The following is a 16,781-nucleotide window of genomic DNA, read 5'->3' on the forward strand; positions in this document are numbered from 1 at the left end:
CACACACACACACACACACACACACACACACGGTGATGCCTTTCCATTGACTTCTATTGTTTTTACAAAGAGCTAGATATTTTCTAACCCTAAACCTAACAGTCACACGTTTTCTGCATTTTATTAATTTTTTAAACATATTTAATAATTTTTATCAAACCATTTTCCTCATGAAAATGTGAGGACATTTGGTCCCTACAAAACCCGTATGCATTTAAATGTTTTGTTTTTAATAGAGTGGCAATTACAGCTTAGATGTGTGTGCGTGTGAGCTGGCACTGAGTGACTGAACTCTTGTGAGTGGATTAGAGCCGAGCAGCTGATTACCGACTATGGATAAAACCTCTCACTGAGCTAATGAATATTCAGCCGTGCATAAACATACACAGGCTCAGGCAAAAAAAACAAAAAAAAAATTTACACATGCACATACAGTGAAAACAGCCCCTTTTCTGTTCACAAGCTCAAACTATAGATATCAGCTACTGGTGTTAATGAAATCAACTTGACCTAAAACTGCTAGACAAGAAAGCTTTCCAAATAAGGTTTCAGATGCCAGCCTGTGCCCAGCAAACTTCAGGAGCTGATTAATCCACTAGGCAGCGGGCCACAGGGTCAGCCGATGGGCACTACTGTGCTGACTGAACAGACTAGCACATGAAATACAAACCACTGCACAATCAAACACATCCAGAACTGTTATGTTATTAGGTCTATTTTTTTGGTGTTAATAAAATGTAATTAGGCACTTCAAGTACAAAAATTCTTTAAAATTAAGATAAACAACAAAGAATAATACTATGAAGTGCACATTTATATTGTTAGTTAGCTAATTTGCATTTTATAATAGAAAATAAAGTATCAAAAGGGAGGATAAAAAGCTTCTCATATCTGTTGTCATTGATGTCAAAGACATAAACCTATTATTAATTTATTATGAATATTGATATTCTTCTTTGTTTATTATTATTGATCAAATAAATATGACTATTTTAATATTTCACTTTAAAATGAAAATAAGTTTAAGAAAAAAATTACAATTTTAATTATTATATTACTTTATAATAATAGGTTTATTTTACACGGCAACATAAAAATACAATACTATTATTTACCGCTTTCTTATGAATTTCTCCATTTTCAAACATTAAACCATCAAGCTTTTATTTTGACTGAAAAACCGCAGTGAGACCTTGAAGCTTCTCTTTTGTTGACAACAGCCAAAGCCAGTTTATAAGCATTTCTCATTTGCTTCAGTAAGTTTAGGAGGATGGTTGCCACATGTTGTGCTCCCAAATGCACACTATAAGGGATTTAAAGCAGATGGATCTAAAGTTTATGTGAAGCAGCATTTACTGTGAACCAAGAGACTATAAACGGCAGATCATGAGTTGCCATGCTTCACTCTGAAACATGCTGCGCATATATTTCTAGCACTTGAAACCAAATTTACGCTATAGCTTAGTGCTGTGATTTATTTTGATTATTTGTGTAATGTATGAAATATACGTCTTTGGGACGTAACACCCTACAAAGGATATGTGTCCAATTCTACAGTATTTTACCATAAATGCACCTGTGAACTTGGTAGAAGCTAGCTAAATTAGCCAGATGCTAACATGGGCAGGTTGTGACATGCTCTCATCTTCAAAAACCGTGAATTATATGGAGACAGGAACCATTGAGAGTGAGACGAGCCTGTGTCACCTGAATGGCTCAATGTATTCAGGCTAATATGCTAACTGTTAAACTACAGCTATAGGAAAGCTTCTCCATTGCGTTTATATGCATGTTTACTGTTCATTCTGACTGGCCCAGTAAGTTAAACATTTATAAGGCATGACTACTCAGCCCTTATCTGCTCTAGTTCTACCATGGGTAGATTTCGCTTGGAGAGAGGTGAGACAAGCCCTCAGGTTCACACGCTTCTAGCATCCTAGCGTCTGTGTGTGAGTATAGCCTCCTTTGCACGCTTTGCTGGGTCTCGGCAGAGACTGACCCAGTTTGTGCAGATCTAATCCTGGCACATGCAGCCTCAATGAGAATTACTGTCCCACCGTCACATGACGCTCTGGCAGAAAATATCATACAAATATGATATTAATAATGTCAGAGCAGAGGAGCGGAAGGGTACTCATGGCAGCTGTGCTCTAGAAATCCCAAGTGAACTGGAACGAGAGAAAGACAGCAAGAGAGACAGACAGGTTCAATGTCAGTCCTGTTAGTCTTCATCCTCCTGTCCGTGTCACAATGTTAAGCTCAAGTGTCCTCTAAAGCCTGTCTATCTCTCTGGCTCTTCACCTCTCCTTCTCTGTATTTGTCATACACTGAGTCTCCAGCTTCATGACATTTTTTCATCGTTCATCATGAGTGTTGCGTTTTTAAGACAGCATGTCAAGCTAAAAATAGTTCAACTTGCAAAACACATCCCTATACCCATGTTCTGTTCTATTCTGTTGCACTACAAACTATTTTTGAACACAAGAACTTGAGCTGTATGAATGCACCCTAAGAAACACATCAGATCAAGGTCAGGGAAACCCAAAACCGGCCTAATTATTCTAAGTTTCCCCAAGACGGAATAGTCAATTAGTCATTGGGGCAAGCTAATGACTTTTGAGTATTTTTTAAATATGTAGTTTTTGCATGTCTAATCTTTGAAACTATTAATCTTTCAATCTATTGGAATCTCATAATTTATGAATCTTTACAACTATACATCTCTAGAATCTTTTCATCTATTTTGAATCTATAAATCTTTAGAATCTGTGAATCTATAAATATGTAAATCTATAATTTTTGAAACTACGAATCTGTCAAAATGTAGAATTTTAAAATCTGTGAATCTTTCAAACGAAGAATCTTTAGAATCTATTCTAAATCTATGAAGTTTTAGAATATTTAGATGAGAATCTTTAGACCGGTGTATCTAATACTTTAATCCATGAATCTATTAATCAATCTATGAATCTTTGAAACTATGTCTCTTTCAGCCTTTGGAATTTTAAAACCTGTGAATCTTTGAAACTATGAATCTTTAGAATCTCTGAATCTATGTTAAATCTATAGAATCATTAGAATCTTAAGAATTTGCAGAAAGTATGAATTTTTCAATCTTTGGAATCTTAACATCTATGAATCTTTGAAACTACATTTTTGCCATCTTTAGAATCTATAAATCTATTTTGAGACAATGAATCTTCAGATTATTAAAATCTTTTAAATCTTCAGGATCTGTGAATCTATACATAATTAATTCTTTGAAACTGAATTTTCATAATTTTGTTTTCAAATCTTTACAATCTTGGAATTCTAAAGATTGTTTGGAATCTTGGAATCATTGGCATTCTAGAATCTTTATAACCTAATAATCTTTAGAATTGTTTGAATTCAGAGCAGTGAAATAGAACAGTACATACTGTAGTTCAAAGTCTGTGCTCCGCTCACATCTGTGCTCTAGAAAGCTCTATTGAACTGGATCAAGACAAGTAACAAGAAAGAGAAAGAGAGACAGAACAATTTGTTGTCGGTCCTGTTACTCTTCAACCTCCTGTCTGAGTCAATGTTAAGCTCAAGTGTCCTCTAAACTAAAGTCTGTCTCTCTGCTTGCCTCAGTCTCTCTCTCATTGAATCCGTCTCTCTCTCCATACCCATCTCTCTCTCTCTAAATCTGCTTTATTTTCATTTCTCCTCCTCTCTTTGCCATACAATGAGTCTCTAGAGCTTAATAAGGTGACTGGGTCTGAACAATGGAACAGATGATGGATAGAAGGAACGTGAGTTCACGGCTAGCCACATTCATCCTCCAAACAATTTTCAAAGACACAACATTAAAGCACATACTGTACAAGAAAGTCACAGACCAAAGCACTGCCTGACACAACAGAAAAATGTACAGCAGACAGCAAAAAGATTCTATACTTCACTGTATGATATGGGTTTTAATGGTCTTGTCAATGTCAAAAGTAAACGGTGTTTGGATTTCACCTTAATTTTCTGGATATTCAATGACAATTTGCTGCAGGGATTCTGAATACAGTCAATTGAGTCATGTGTAGTTCTGACCTGACACAAATCTCTTAGCTTGACCCCTGCTAGAGCACAGATGTGCTGTTCATTCAGTAGAAGATTTCCGCTTGGCAAAACAGCGATTAAACCCAGAAGAGGCACGTGGGGAGAGGGGAGGGGAGGATCAACTGCGAGAGGAGAGCAAAGCGTCCCGGTGTTCTTGTGACACAGACACAGAGTTTGATGCGCAGGCCCGCGTGCCTCCATGAATTAATCCCTCGGCGGATTTGTTTGACTGCGCTGCATGTAAATTAAGAGTCCGAATGGACAGATTTAGCATCTACTGAAGTCTGATTGACTGAATAAAATGACACACTTGGAAACATACAGATAGAATAGAAACTTTCAATCTTTGAAATCTTAAAATCTATGAACCTTTGAAGCTACGAATCTTTAGAATCTCTTTTGAATCTATGAATCATTAGATTCTTAAATCTTTGAAGCTTTAAAATGATGAATCTTTCATTTTTTGAAATACATCTTTCATTCTCTGGAATCTTAAATCTATGAGTCTTTAAAACTATGAATCTTCGGAATCTATGAATCTTCCGAATCAAATGTGATCAGGGATTCTAAATGCATTCTGATTGACTAGCTGAATGAAACAACATCCAAAAAAAGACAGTTTTGTCACTTACCCACTGCTGGAGCATCATACTCTTCACCTAACAGTATTTCTGGGGCAGAGTATGCCAGTGAACCACAGCTGGTCATCAACATTGTCCCAGGCTGAAAGTGGTTACTGAAGCCGAAATCTGTCAGCTTCACCGTCCCCTGCTGCCTGAAGAACACCACATTCTCCGGCTTCAAATCTCTGTGGACAACGTGCAGACGATGGCAGTAGGCTATTGCTCGTACAATCTGCGCAAAGTGCACTTTCGCCGTGTCTTCGGCCACCCCTCCTTCATGACGCAAGATGTAATCATACATGTCACCTCCGTCGCCCAGCTCTAGGATGAGGTACAGCTTGGTCTGCGTATCGATGACCTCATAGAGTCGCACTACATTGGGGTGCTGGACGAGTTTCATGCAGCGGACTTCTTGAAGCAAGTGGCCAGTCGCTAAGTCATCAAGCTTTGTCTTGTCGATCACTTTGACTGCTACTAATTGGCCTGTGAATACATGACGGGCTAGTTTGACCACGGCGAAATGGCCTTTGCCCAGTGTGCGGTCTAGGTCATATAGGCCGGCTATCTTGCCCTCGTAACCGCTTTTGGTGGCAGCCATTTTGGATCAAGCAGTGGAGGTACAGTTGAAGGACTGGGCTCTCTTGCCAGAGGAAGCTGAAGGAAACTGGATCTCTACTGAGACATCACCTGTGGAAAAACAAAAAAAGAGATAATGACAGTGAAGAAATGACATGTAAACAGCAGACCTTGGACATATCAGTTATAATGATATTTTATCTCATGTATGGGGAAAACTGATCTAATTAGTGATGCAACATCCTTGAAACCGCATTGCAACATACAGTCAACCAATCAGAACACCTGGCAATGCCACTGCAACCATCCATAGCTTTAGCGACCCTAGCAACCGCACAGCAGCATTAGCAATCATATAGCAACACCCTGGAAACCATATATAATATCCTTGAAACCACACAGCAACATGTTAACCAATCAAAACACCTTATCTACAGTATAGCATTGGCATTGTGTCATGGTGGAAAATTTCCAGTACACTTCCAGAAACATTCCAACATTTTTCTAAATCAGTGTTTAGAATTCTGGAAAGTTTCATGTCATCATACATAGCAACATGTCAACAACCAATCAGAAATCATTAGCAACAGCATAGCGACACCCTTACAACCACCCACAATTCTGGCAATCCCATAGCAACACCCTAGTAACCACAGAGTCAACTGCCAGTTAAAAGTTCAAAACACCATTCAAACCAACATCCTAACTATATGAGAATACCTTAGCAACTACATAGCCAATAATGGCCTGGAAATGTCCCATAACACCCTAACAACTGTATAGGAATGTGCTAACAACCATAAAACAGCACTCTCACTTGTGTGGTACAGCTTAATAGAACGTTAAAAGGTTTTCGTATGGCATCAGGCTGGAAAACCCTTTTAGGAATGTTTAAGTGGAGGGGATGTAGTGCTCTTTGTGTTGAAACCGACAGTGTTACATATAGATGTAAACTGCACTTGCTTTCACATTCACAGCGTTATTGAAGAGAGGAAGATGAGTGTTTGGAGGGAGCACAAGGTAAGCTGTCTAACAAGTTTATATACTGATCTTATGTGTTTGCTCAAGAGAAGACGAGTACTGTTGGTATTTGCCTATAAGAATGCCAGACACTGATCTTAAATCTTTCGAAAAAATCCAATTAACCAATTGTCTCAGAAGCAAACTATTATTAAAGCCACACCGGGCTTACTTCATAGTACAGCAGTTACTTAGCAACAGTAGTTACTATTACTAAGAATTTCAAACAAATCCACCCTATTACTTAACAGAGAACTCCTCTATTATCAGTCTTATAGGGAGTGACAATAACTGCATGTCCAAGCACGAGTATGGCTGTCTACTACAATTTCAGCCGAACCTGGAGGTGACGTCATAATGCATGCTAATACAAAACCCATTCAATACTGCGATTGCAAGCAGAGACATTAACTTTGAGGTCACCTATTGTATTAGACAAATTGTTTGCAATTTCGTTGTATCATGCAATTGCCAAACATTTGTGATTAAGAAAAAATTTATTCAAACAGTTGGTATACATGCAAATGTAAGAATTTAAGGGACTTTAAACATCATAAATGAGTTAAAACCCAAGCAAAACTAAATCAAACAAAAACCAAAACCAACCAACCAAACAAAACAACTCCCGCAAAAGACACCACAGCACAAAAAAACAAACAAAAGCAAACAAACAAAACAGCATCAAAAAATTATTAAAAATGTAATAAAAGAAAATAAAAATAAATATAGATACACATGCTCTAATGGATTTGATACAAAGAGAAGAGTGGAAAAATAGGGGAGTGAGAGGAGAAGAGTGCATTTTGGGACCTAGCGTCAGAGGAGTCGGGTGACAGAAGCATAGCACAAATGGTGTAGATCAATACCTGTAATGTGATATCATTTTTAGGGTGTGTGTGGTTTGATGGAAGGAGCTGAATAGTTAATGACCAGTGATAGAGGCTGAACAGGACACTAATGCTATGATGCCCGTCTAAGATGCCAATGTTATTGTTAACTAAAACCAAAACTAATAAAAAATAGTTTTTGTTCATTGAAATACACCTGAAATAAAATCTATATAAATATTAGGTGAAATGCTGCCTTGGCAACTAACAGAAAATAAGTCAAATTAAATTAAAATGAAACAAATAAGTTCTATGACAAAAACAGAATAGCTAAATGGAAGCATATTTTTTTTTAAGTATATAAAATTATTAAAATTAAAACTAAAATTAAAATGACAATTCAAATTATTAATAAATACTATAATAGTACATAAATAATACTAAAATACTACAATGATGCATGCTCACACACAAGCACACATATGAAAATGAAGTGTACTTGTCTGTTGAAATCAATGCTGCTAAAATAACCTGCCCTTTGTCTGACGGACTGAGTTTGTGGTAGATCGGAACAAAATTACACATGAAAAGTTTTTATTATTCACCAACATCTCACATATGCAAATATTTACGCTCCACATACACATTATATTTTAGAAAAGCTGCATGTATGAATGATATGTTGTGAGAACTTTCATTGTGTGGACATTCATTGCATGAACATTCTTCATAACATTTCTTTTTGCGTTCTCCAAAAGAAAAAAAAAAAAGGTGGTTTGTAACGCCATGAGGGTGATTTCAATGACTGACTTTTCATTTTTGGGTGAATGATTCATTTGACAAGAGAATCAGATCGGTTTTAGTTTGTTTCTAAGTTAAGTCAGAGCATCCTGCTTCTGACACACTGGTGAGCAAAAACTTTGTTTTTGTCAAAACTTTTTGTTGCCTTTTGTGAGATGTATTTATTTAGTGGTCGAGACCGAAAGAAAAACAGAGCCAGATGAAAGAAGAATGAAAGAGCAAAAACAGTACATAATGTAACAAAGACCAGTTGGCCTCCATATTGAGGAAGGATAGGGCTGTCCACCCTTTCCATGTTCAGCTCTATCATTTATAAAGCATGGCAGTATTTCCTAAAGGGAGCGGGGAGCACACATGGTGCTTCCTCCTGATAGCGCTTAGGCAGAAACCCAGCATCCGCAGTTTAGGATGACTCTCACAGTTACACAAGACGCATGCATGCTAACATACGCAGACATGTCACTTCCTGCATTTCCTTGCCTTTCTGCAAGCGAGGAACTCGCACGTCGAGGAGTTGGGAATCCAGCAGGCTCAGTGCTTCTGCGAGAAAATGTCCGCTGCCTGAGACGCTGGGGTCTTTTGTCACACGCTGCATGAGCGTCAAAGGCAAGAAAACAGACTAGACTCATTTGAACGCCGATACGAAACACAAACCCTTACGCGGGGCTGTCAAGAGGCTCGCGGTCTGACAGGAGGCACCAGGGGAGAGGTGTGAAAGGATGAGTCATCCCGCTCTTCCTTTTGGAGGAGGGAGGGCTGATGGACGAGCAGAGTGAAGAGATGTGCAAGAGATGCAGAGTTGGGGAGAATATAATGGGGTTGCCTTTAGATATGATCTCATCACCCCATGTTCCCATCATGCAACATTCATGGTGATGAGGTCAGCGTGGCGCAGTGGGAGCTTGCGTGCCTGCTGTTTGAAGTGCATTAACTACACTCACACAAACGGTAAAACATTTGAACCTCTGGTCTATTGGTAAAATTCATATAGTACTAGCACCAACATGCAAATGTTCAGGCAGTGGGTCTGAATACATTGCCTGAAATCTGCGCGCAAACATTTTCACGAACAAACCATGATTTACAAATAATTTTCATTTAATAATTTTTGTTCAATTTAAAAAATGTATTGTAAATTAAGAAAAAATGTACACCACACATATGCAAAACAAATATTCTGGGTGGCTTTATAATTATGGTACATTAAGATGAAATTTTATATATAGATATTTAGATCTTTAGAGAGCATCATGTGCTTGCTAATAGTCACTAAAAGCAGTAAATGAAAGGTTCTTCAGAAAGCCCTTATATGGAAATGGTTTGGGTGGGTTTTATGCAAATGACTAACCTTGGGCACGTGGTCGCTCATTTAGAATAACGAGGTTAAGAACAAATTCATGTGCATACACCGGTGTTGTGAATTGGGCCGAATGAGATCCAGTGTTGCAAATCCTAGTAAACTGCCTACTGAGGGAAACTTTTAAGGGCACACTCCTGACTGTTCTAAAAAGGTAGGTATCTGCCTCCCAAGTTACCAAATTTAGTCCAAATTCAAAGGAAGTGTAGAATCTGGGAGAAGGTAATCCCAGAATGCATTGCAATTAGCTTCAAGATGGAGGACAACGTAAGAAACGTTAATTCTAAATATACTCTATAGGGCCATTCACACAAAACACATTTTTGCATTCCACTGTTCTACTTTTCTATGAAAACATGACTAGATGGACACATTTGACCACTGAGCTTAGATTTTGCACACAAGACGGGGCTTTCCATGAGCCACTAAAGTTAAAAGTTCATCTTTAAAAAACAAACAAACACACGTCTCTAGTTTTTTCCCCACATATTTAAAATTATTTTATTTATTATATAATTATGATGAAAATTATTTATAAAAATAAATAATTTATAAAAAATAAATTTGTGGACCGTGCTTAGAATATCGTGTTTAGCTTTGCTAATGCTAACTCTACTTCATTTTGATGCAAAGCTCATGGGGAGACTTTATTATATGCTCTTTTCTTATGACTTGTCTCTCTCTTTCCACTTGGTTTTAAATTTTAAAACGAAATCCTTAAACTTAACCCATATAAGTTTCCAGTGTCATGCAGTTTGTCTGTAAACACAAATCTGCTGCGCAGCATGACAAACAACAGCCAGTTGGAAGAAATTTGGTCCCTACAATGTAGGTGAAACTTGATCTAGGTGACCTGCGGTCCCCTCTTGTCCCAATTCCCTCAGGCCTGCCTTGTGATGGAGCTGAAGTGTCTTAGGACACTACTAAGACACACACACACGCACATGTCTTATCCTTTTTAATCTGAGGCACAAAAGAATCACTGTGTAACCCACAAACTTGGTAGTTTGCCAGTACGTGCATACACCATGTTCTCGCACATATGCTCACACACATGCATGTGCACACAAACAAACACACTGCTGAGTCTAGGACTTTGGCTGCATGCTATATATACACACACTCAAGTATCTACAGTGATGCAGACCATAGAAGACCATATAGATAACAGTCTAATGACTTTATCCAGCATCCTTCGGATCGTATTACTCAGAATCTCACCTAGTATTCCATTTAAATTCCATAAAACATCTCAGTTCAACAATTACATCGTTACAGGATTCCCACACTTAATAATAAAAATATAATTTTTGTTTTCTCTCAATATTTAAAGAACCAGAAATATATACAATTTACTAGCTCATGAAATATTTATGAAATATAGATCATTAATGCAATTCTTCTTATATTTAAATATTTCATGAACTAGAAATATATACACTTATGTATTCCCGCTAATACACACACACAATTAAAAATAATATATAATGAATTGTAACTATAGCTAGGAAATGCTCTTTGTGAGTGAAAAATCATGGAAATTTTAAAGAATTTCTGACCTTAAAATTTCCATGACCACAGGAACACAGTTTTCTATTTTGATGTGTTTTATTGGAATGACAAATCTTTGTACATTCGTATTGCCACAGCATTTGCAGTTTCTCTGCATGCAATAAAACGGTGCAAAACAAAAACAGACATACTGTACATAAATTAATACAAAGTAATAATAAATAAAAAAAACCTGACCCCTTGTCTCGGTCTTTGTCTTGTTTTCGTTCTCTTACCTGCTGTGTGCCATGCTGTCAGATGCCCCTGGATGTCTCCAGGGCTAGGAATACACAGACAGGAGGATAGGGTGACTTCCATACTGTCTGTGTGTGTGTGTGTGTGTGTGTGAGAAGGAGAGAGAGAACCGAAATGCAGGCCAGCACAATGCAAAGCCTCTGACCCAATGTTTGTCTGCCAACCACATCTTCCAACTCACCTTTAATAATTCAGTCTCTATACTAGCAAAACACCTGCTAGCGATATGAATTGACACGTATAAAACAATAACTACACACATAAAATAATTAAAATCACTATTATTAACCATAACACAAACAATAACATCCAACTATTACACTCTGGCACGCTTTCAACGATCTCAAATGAAACTCAATCCTGCTTCTGATATCCTACATATAAATCACCAAGGACGACTTCAGTATTCAATTCAACAAATAGTTAAATACACCACACGCATTTGTATTCTATATTAACTTACCATATAAAGTGGTACGCAGTGTTTCAGGTGTCTGTATGTAAACGAGCATCCGTTGGGAATATTCTCAGCTTCCCTCGAGTATTTTTCTGAAGGCTACACAAAAAAATCGCTTCCTAACGGCTTCAAACATCCGCTCACTGTTGTCTTAATCAATAAATGATGCCCGCTGTCCGACGAGGAATGTAGTGTTGCTCGCGCGCTCACTTCTGCTCTAGCGCTCGAGCGCTCTCCCTCCTCTGACGTCAATGCATTCCAGCTTACCCGGACTTGAGCGAGTGAGGGAGGGAGAGAGAGAGAGCGAGAGCGAGAGCGAGAGAGAGAGAGTTGAGGCAGGGCCACATGAAATGTTTCTGAAGTCTCTTAGCGCTCGAGCGCTCTCCCTCCTCTGACGTCAATGCATTCCAGCTTACCCGGACTTGAGCGAGTGAGGGAGGGAGAGAGCGAGAGCGAGAGCGAGAGAGAGAGAGTTGAGGCAGGGCCACATGAAATGTTTCTGAAGTCTCAAGAACACTCTCACGCAACTGGCTATAATTAGGTGAAGGGACCGAATGGAAAAATAGCACTTGGACTGACATTCCGCTATTTTCTGTGAGGTCTGAATGGATCACTTTAATGTCAGAATGTAGGCTATATGCAAATAAGCTGACTCACTTGTGCAATCTGAACATTCTTACAAGGTCTGTAATGAGTATATAGGATACAGAGAAATGGCGAGAGCAACTGAAGAATGAAATATGCTAGAATAGTTTGTTAAATTTACAGTGGAAATATTGCTGTTGAAATTTTGTCATTAAACTATAAAATGTTACAAAAGGTTTCTATTTAAAATAAACAGTTCTTTCTATTCATCAGTGAATGCATCACTAAAAATGTATTACCGTTTCCACAAAAATATTAAGCAGCACAACCATTATTTTCACTGAAAATAGTAGCCTAATAAATGCTTTTTGAGCACTAAATCAGCATATTACAGAATGATTTCTGATGGATCATGTGACACAAGACTGGAGTAATGGCTGCTGAAAATTCAGCTTTGCCATCACAGGAATAAATTATAATTATAAATATATTATAAATTATTTGAAAATGTATTAAAATAGAAAAAAAAGTCATTTTAAATTGTAATAACATATCACAATATTACTGTTTTTACTGTATTTTTGAACAAATAAATGCAGGATTGGTACAAAAACATTAAAAACAACCTTAAACCTATGAATGTTGTGTATTTAAAATCTAAACAAATGTGATGATTTGTGGAATTCTATCAGTTCCCATTTCTACAAATACATTTCTTCATATTTTTCACTTTAAAAATGTAATTATAATACAATACATTTTAATAAATAATTTACCCAAAATGTATGTGTATTGCCTTGTTTAACATAATAAAAAAACTATATAAATAAGGGATATCATACTTATTAATAATATTTTACTTTTTAAATACACATGTTTCTGTATTTGATAAGGTCACTTTCAGTTAACTGGCACTTTCACATTCTTATTCGTTAAAATTAGTAGCATTTTTACAATGCAGATTTATGGAGCTTTACGGAATCTCTTCAGGTCAGGTTTGCCTTGTGCACCTCTCAGAAGTGCATGCCAACTTTGTGACACAACAAAGTTTAAAGCTTCAACAGCAGCAGTTGAATGGGTTTTTATGAGGTCAGAATAGTACATTAAAAGATTTTAAAGGGTAAATAAGAGGTTCATTTGGGAATTACTACTATTATTTTTACATCACTCTGGTGTCTGGGACTCCAGATGTAAAATCGGTCTCAACAGGCCATGAGATAGTGGCAACTCTACAAGCCAGAACAGAGGACATTCTGAAGATTCCAGAAGACTAGAGCAATTGATCAAGATTCCATTCACTCACTTCCTTTCTAAGCTGGAACTGACTGACTGACATCCTCAAAACACCGGAGTCAAGGAGACCGAGATGTCATCCAAAGACCAAGTGTGAATTGCCTCTGTCACAAAAGTTTTGTCTGAATCTCATTTAAACAATCAGAAAATTACATACTTACAATAAATAACACAAGGCCTTCTGTTAAGAGGAATACTTGCATTGTTCATCTCTTCATATTTACTACGTCAAGAACCAGCGTTGGTCAACCCACATCCATGGAGGTTTTATTAGAAACAGGTTTGATGATAATCAAGTTGGAAGTTCTTTGCAATGAGTGTACGCTTTCATCTGCGTTAGTCAACACTGGCACAATGTAACTATTAAAGGGAGAGACAGACAGACTCTCCCCATGGGGAACCAATGACGTTCGTACATGGTGGAGAACACACTGGTTACTATGGGAACCAATGGCGTAACTTGTCAGCTCGATCTACGCAAGTTACAAAGCCCACCGGATCTTCATTTAGACTTGCATATGAGGGTGCATTAATATGTAAATTCAAAAGTACACTGACAAATTAATAAAGGTCAACTGAACTGATTTAGTTCAACCTCACAGTACCTGGGGGCATTTCTACATGGGGATATATTGTTACACTTGCACAATTTCATGTTGTGGGTATGATTATGGATTTATATTACCTGTCAAAATGACAACATCCCGTGTGGCATATTTTTGTTTATTTTATTGCATAAGCGAAGAAGAAAAATCTTAAGACTAATTTTGAAACTAATAGTCTCCTTATGTGTTTTTAATTTTGATAAGGTATCAGAGTAGGCCTATTAGTTTTATATTGGAAGACCAAAGGAGCAGCAGTTACTATTTCAATCATTTAAATTGAAAAATAAGTATCGATATAAAGTCAACTGTGAGAAATTCTTAAGAAATATGTATCTATATTGGATTATTTCATTTTTTAAAAAAACACAAAAAAACAGAGGACTGTCTGTGTGATGTAGTACTGCCACCTCGTGGTTTATTCTATAATAACTATAAACTACATTGCAAAGAATTAACGGTTTTATATAGTTCTGTCGAATGTACATTACTGTATCATGTCTGAAAACATAACAGAACATTCCTGAGACTAGAAAATAAACCTATTCTCTAACGAATCTTTAATAAGTTTAGCTTATGAATATTAATTACGTCAGGCTAGAAACATTCCTGAGGCAACCAAGTCAAACTATTTAATATTCATACATATTCGGTCTTTCAGCAAATCAGATAAACCTACTGTGGAAACGTCACGTTAAATAATTAATATTCATAAGCTAAGCGTTCGCCATAGCGGAATTCCTCATCTAGGGGCGGGGCTTTAGGTTCAGACGAAGCGTGACGCCGTTATACTGATCCGGAAGAAAATTTTATTTAAACTCTTAACAACTGACGTTATGTATTAAAGGTTGGTTATTTCAGAACGGATTTTGTAAGAAGTGGAAAATGACCTTGTTCAGACAAGCCCAACGCTGCACTTCTCCACGGCTGCCGTTTATTTGCTGGAGGTGCAGGACATATTCTGCTCAAGTAAGCCTGGGATCAATCCTGTTCATTGTTACATAAGTCTAAGAAACAGAATAAAGACGTGGTCACCAAGGGCTGCAGTCTGTTTACGTGGATAACGAAGCACGAGAAATTAACAATTTTGAAATGAAATGAAAAATATATTTTCAAATGAACATAATACATATTAACTTACGAGCCACCAGAGTCATGCAGGTAAACATTCTGTATATTTCTCGCATTGTTCATTCTAGGCTGGAGCCGTCGAGCGGGTCATTTCAGCATTTCGCTCTGTTAGCGGAGATGAAGGGGTGTCTGTGGGCTCAGCTGGCAGGGATGAGTCTGTGCACAGGTGGGATTTCACTGCCATACCTGAGGGTCTTCTTCTTCTAATAACGTTTTATGGCGGATGGCAAACCAACTTCTGGTGCATTTACCGCCACCAACTGGACTGGAGTGTTACGCACTAATAAGCAACTAATATACATAAAAAAACGAAATCCTCCTGATTAATCCTATTTCTTTAATGTATTTTATAATAATACCTGAGGGTCACCTGCTTCTTAATCATATGTAAACAGTGCAGCAGTAGCTCCACCCACAGTTACAACCTATTTCTAATTTCATTTAGTTTAACTTTAAGTACTACAATTAAATAATTTTTTTTTAAACTATATAGCTATGTTTTTAATATGTAAGTAATAAAAACAACAAAAACACAACTAAATTACTAAAACTTTAACTAAAATAAAAAATATAAAAAATCTCATTCAAAATGAACAAAAGCTGTAATAGCATATCAATCATACTAAAATAACACTGATTGGATGTTTGAATACATAGAATAATTCAAGCCTAATTTAATCTTTAACTTGGCCATATGTGTTATATTATTGAAAATGATTAATGGTTAAGAAATATATGGCACGATGCGCGAGAACGTCCTGAACCTGGAGGTGGTTCTAGCAGATGGAACGGTCCTCCACACAGCAGGGAAGGGGCGTCGTCCAAGGTATGACTGCAAAATTACAATCAAAGCATCTTTTAAACTAAATCTTTTGTTGTCTGCATTTAATTTTTCCCCTTTTGATGCAACACCCTTTCAGAAAGACATCTGCCAGTTACAACCTGACAAACCTTTTTGTGGGCTCAGAGGGAACTTTGGGTATTATTACCAAAGCCACGCTTCGGTTGTACGGTATTCCTGAAAGTATGGTGTCAGCTGTCTGCTCCTTTCCATCCGTCCAATCTCTATTTCTAATTTAATTTAGTTTAACTTTAAGTACTACAATTAAATAAAATTTTTTTAAAAACTAAATAGCTATGTTTTTTTTAAGTAATAAAAACAACAAAAACACTTTAAAATAAAAAATATAAAAAATCTCATTCAAAATGAACAAAAGCTGTAATAGCATATCAATCATACTAAAATAACACTGATTGGATGTTTGAATACATAGAATAATTCAAGCCTAATTTAATCTTTAACTTGTCCATATCTGCCATATGTGTTATATTATTGGAAATGATTAATGGTTAAGAAATATATGGCACGATGCGCGAGAACGTCCTGAACCTGGAGGTGGTTCTAGCAGATGGAACGGTCCTCCACACAGCAGGGAAGGGGCGTCGTCCAAGGTATGACTGCAAAATTACAATCAAAGCATCTTTTAAACTAAATCTTTTGTTGTCTGCATTTAATTTTTCCCCTTTTGATGCAACACCCTTTCAGAAAGACATCTGCCAGTTACAACCTGACAAACCTTTTTGTGGGCTCAGAGGGAACTTTGGGTATTATTACCAAAGCCACGCTTC

At 37.1% G+C, this 16,781-nt stretch overlaps 1 protein-coding gene across 4 annotated transcripts in view; it reads right to left on the reverse strand.

Moving 5' to 3' along the window:
* LOC107589179 (SNF-related serine/threonine-protein kinase-like) overlaps positions 1–15,235 on the reverse strand; it is a 25,557-nt gene extending 10,322 nt beyond the window's left edge. For 2 of the 4 annotated variants that reach the window (XR_001609657.1, XM_016277543.1), the window contains exons 1-2: positions 11,548–11,772; positions 4,707–5,384 (exon numbers count right to left, since the gene is read on the reverse strand). Coding sequence is in view for 3 of the 4 variants with exons in the window: in XM_016277543.1 (XP_016133029.1) it covers positions 4,707–5,295 (589 nt within the window). In the remaining variant the exon portion in view is untranslated. Of the gene's footprint in view, positions 1–4,706; positions 5,385–11,547; positions 11,773–14,911; positions 14,987–15,162 lie in introns of those variants that run through there. The other 2 variants (XM_016277545.1, XM_016277544.1) reach the window with 2 other exon arrangements.
* Between the last annotated feature and the right edge of the window lie 1,546 nt (positions 15,236–16,781).

The sequence above is a fragment of the Sinocyclocheilus grahami genome, unplaced genomic scaffold (genome assembly GCF_001515645.1).
Source record: "Sinocyclocheilus grahami isolate Dianchi unplaced genomic scaffold, SAMN03320097.WGS_v1.1 scaffold113.1, whole genome shotgun sequence".
In the NCBI taxonomy this organism is placed as follows: Eukaryota; Metazoa; Chordata; class Actinopteri; order Cypriniformes; family Cyprinidae; genus Sinocyclocheilus; species Sinocyclocheilus grahami.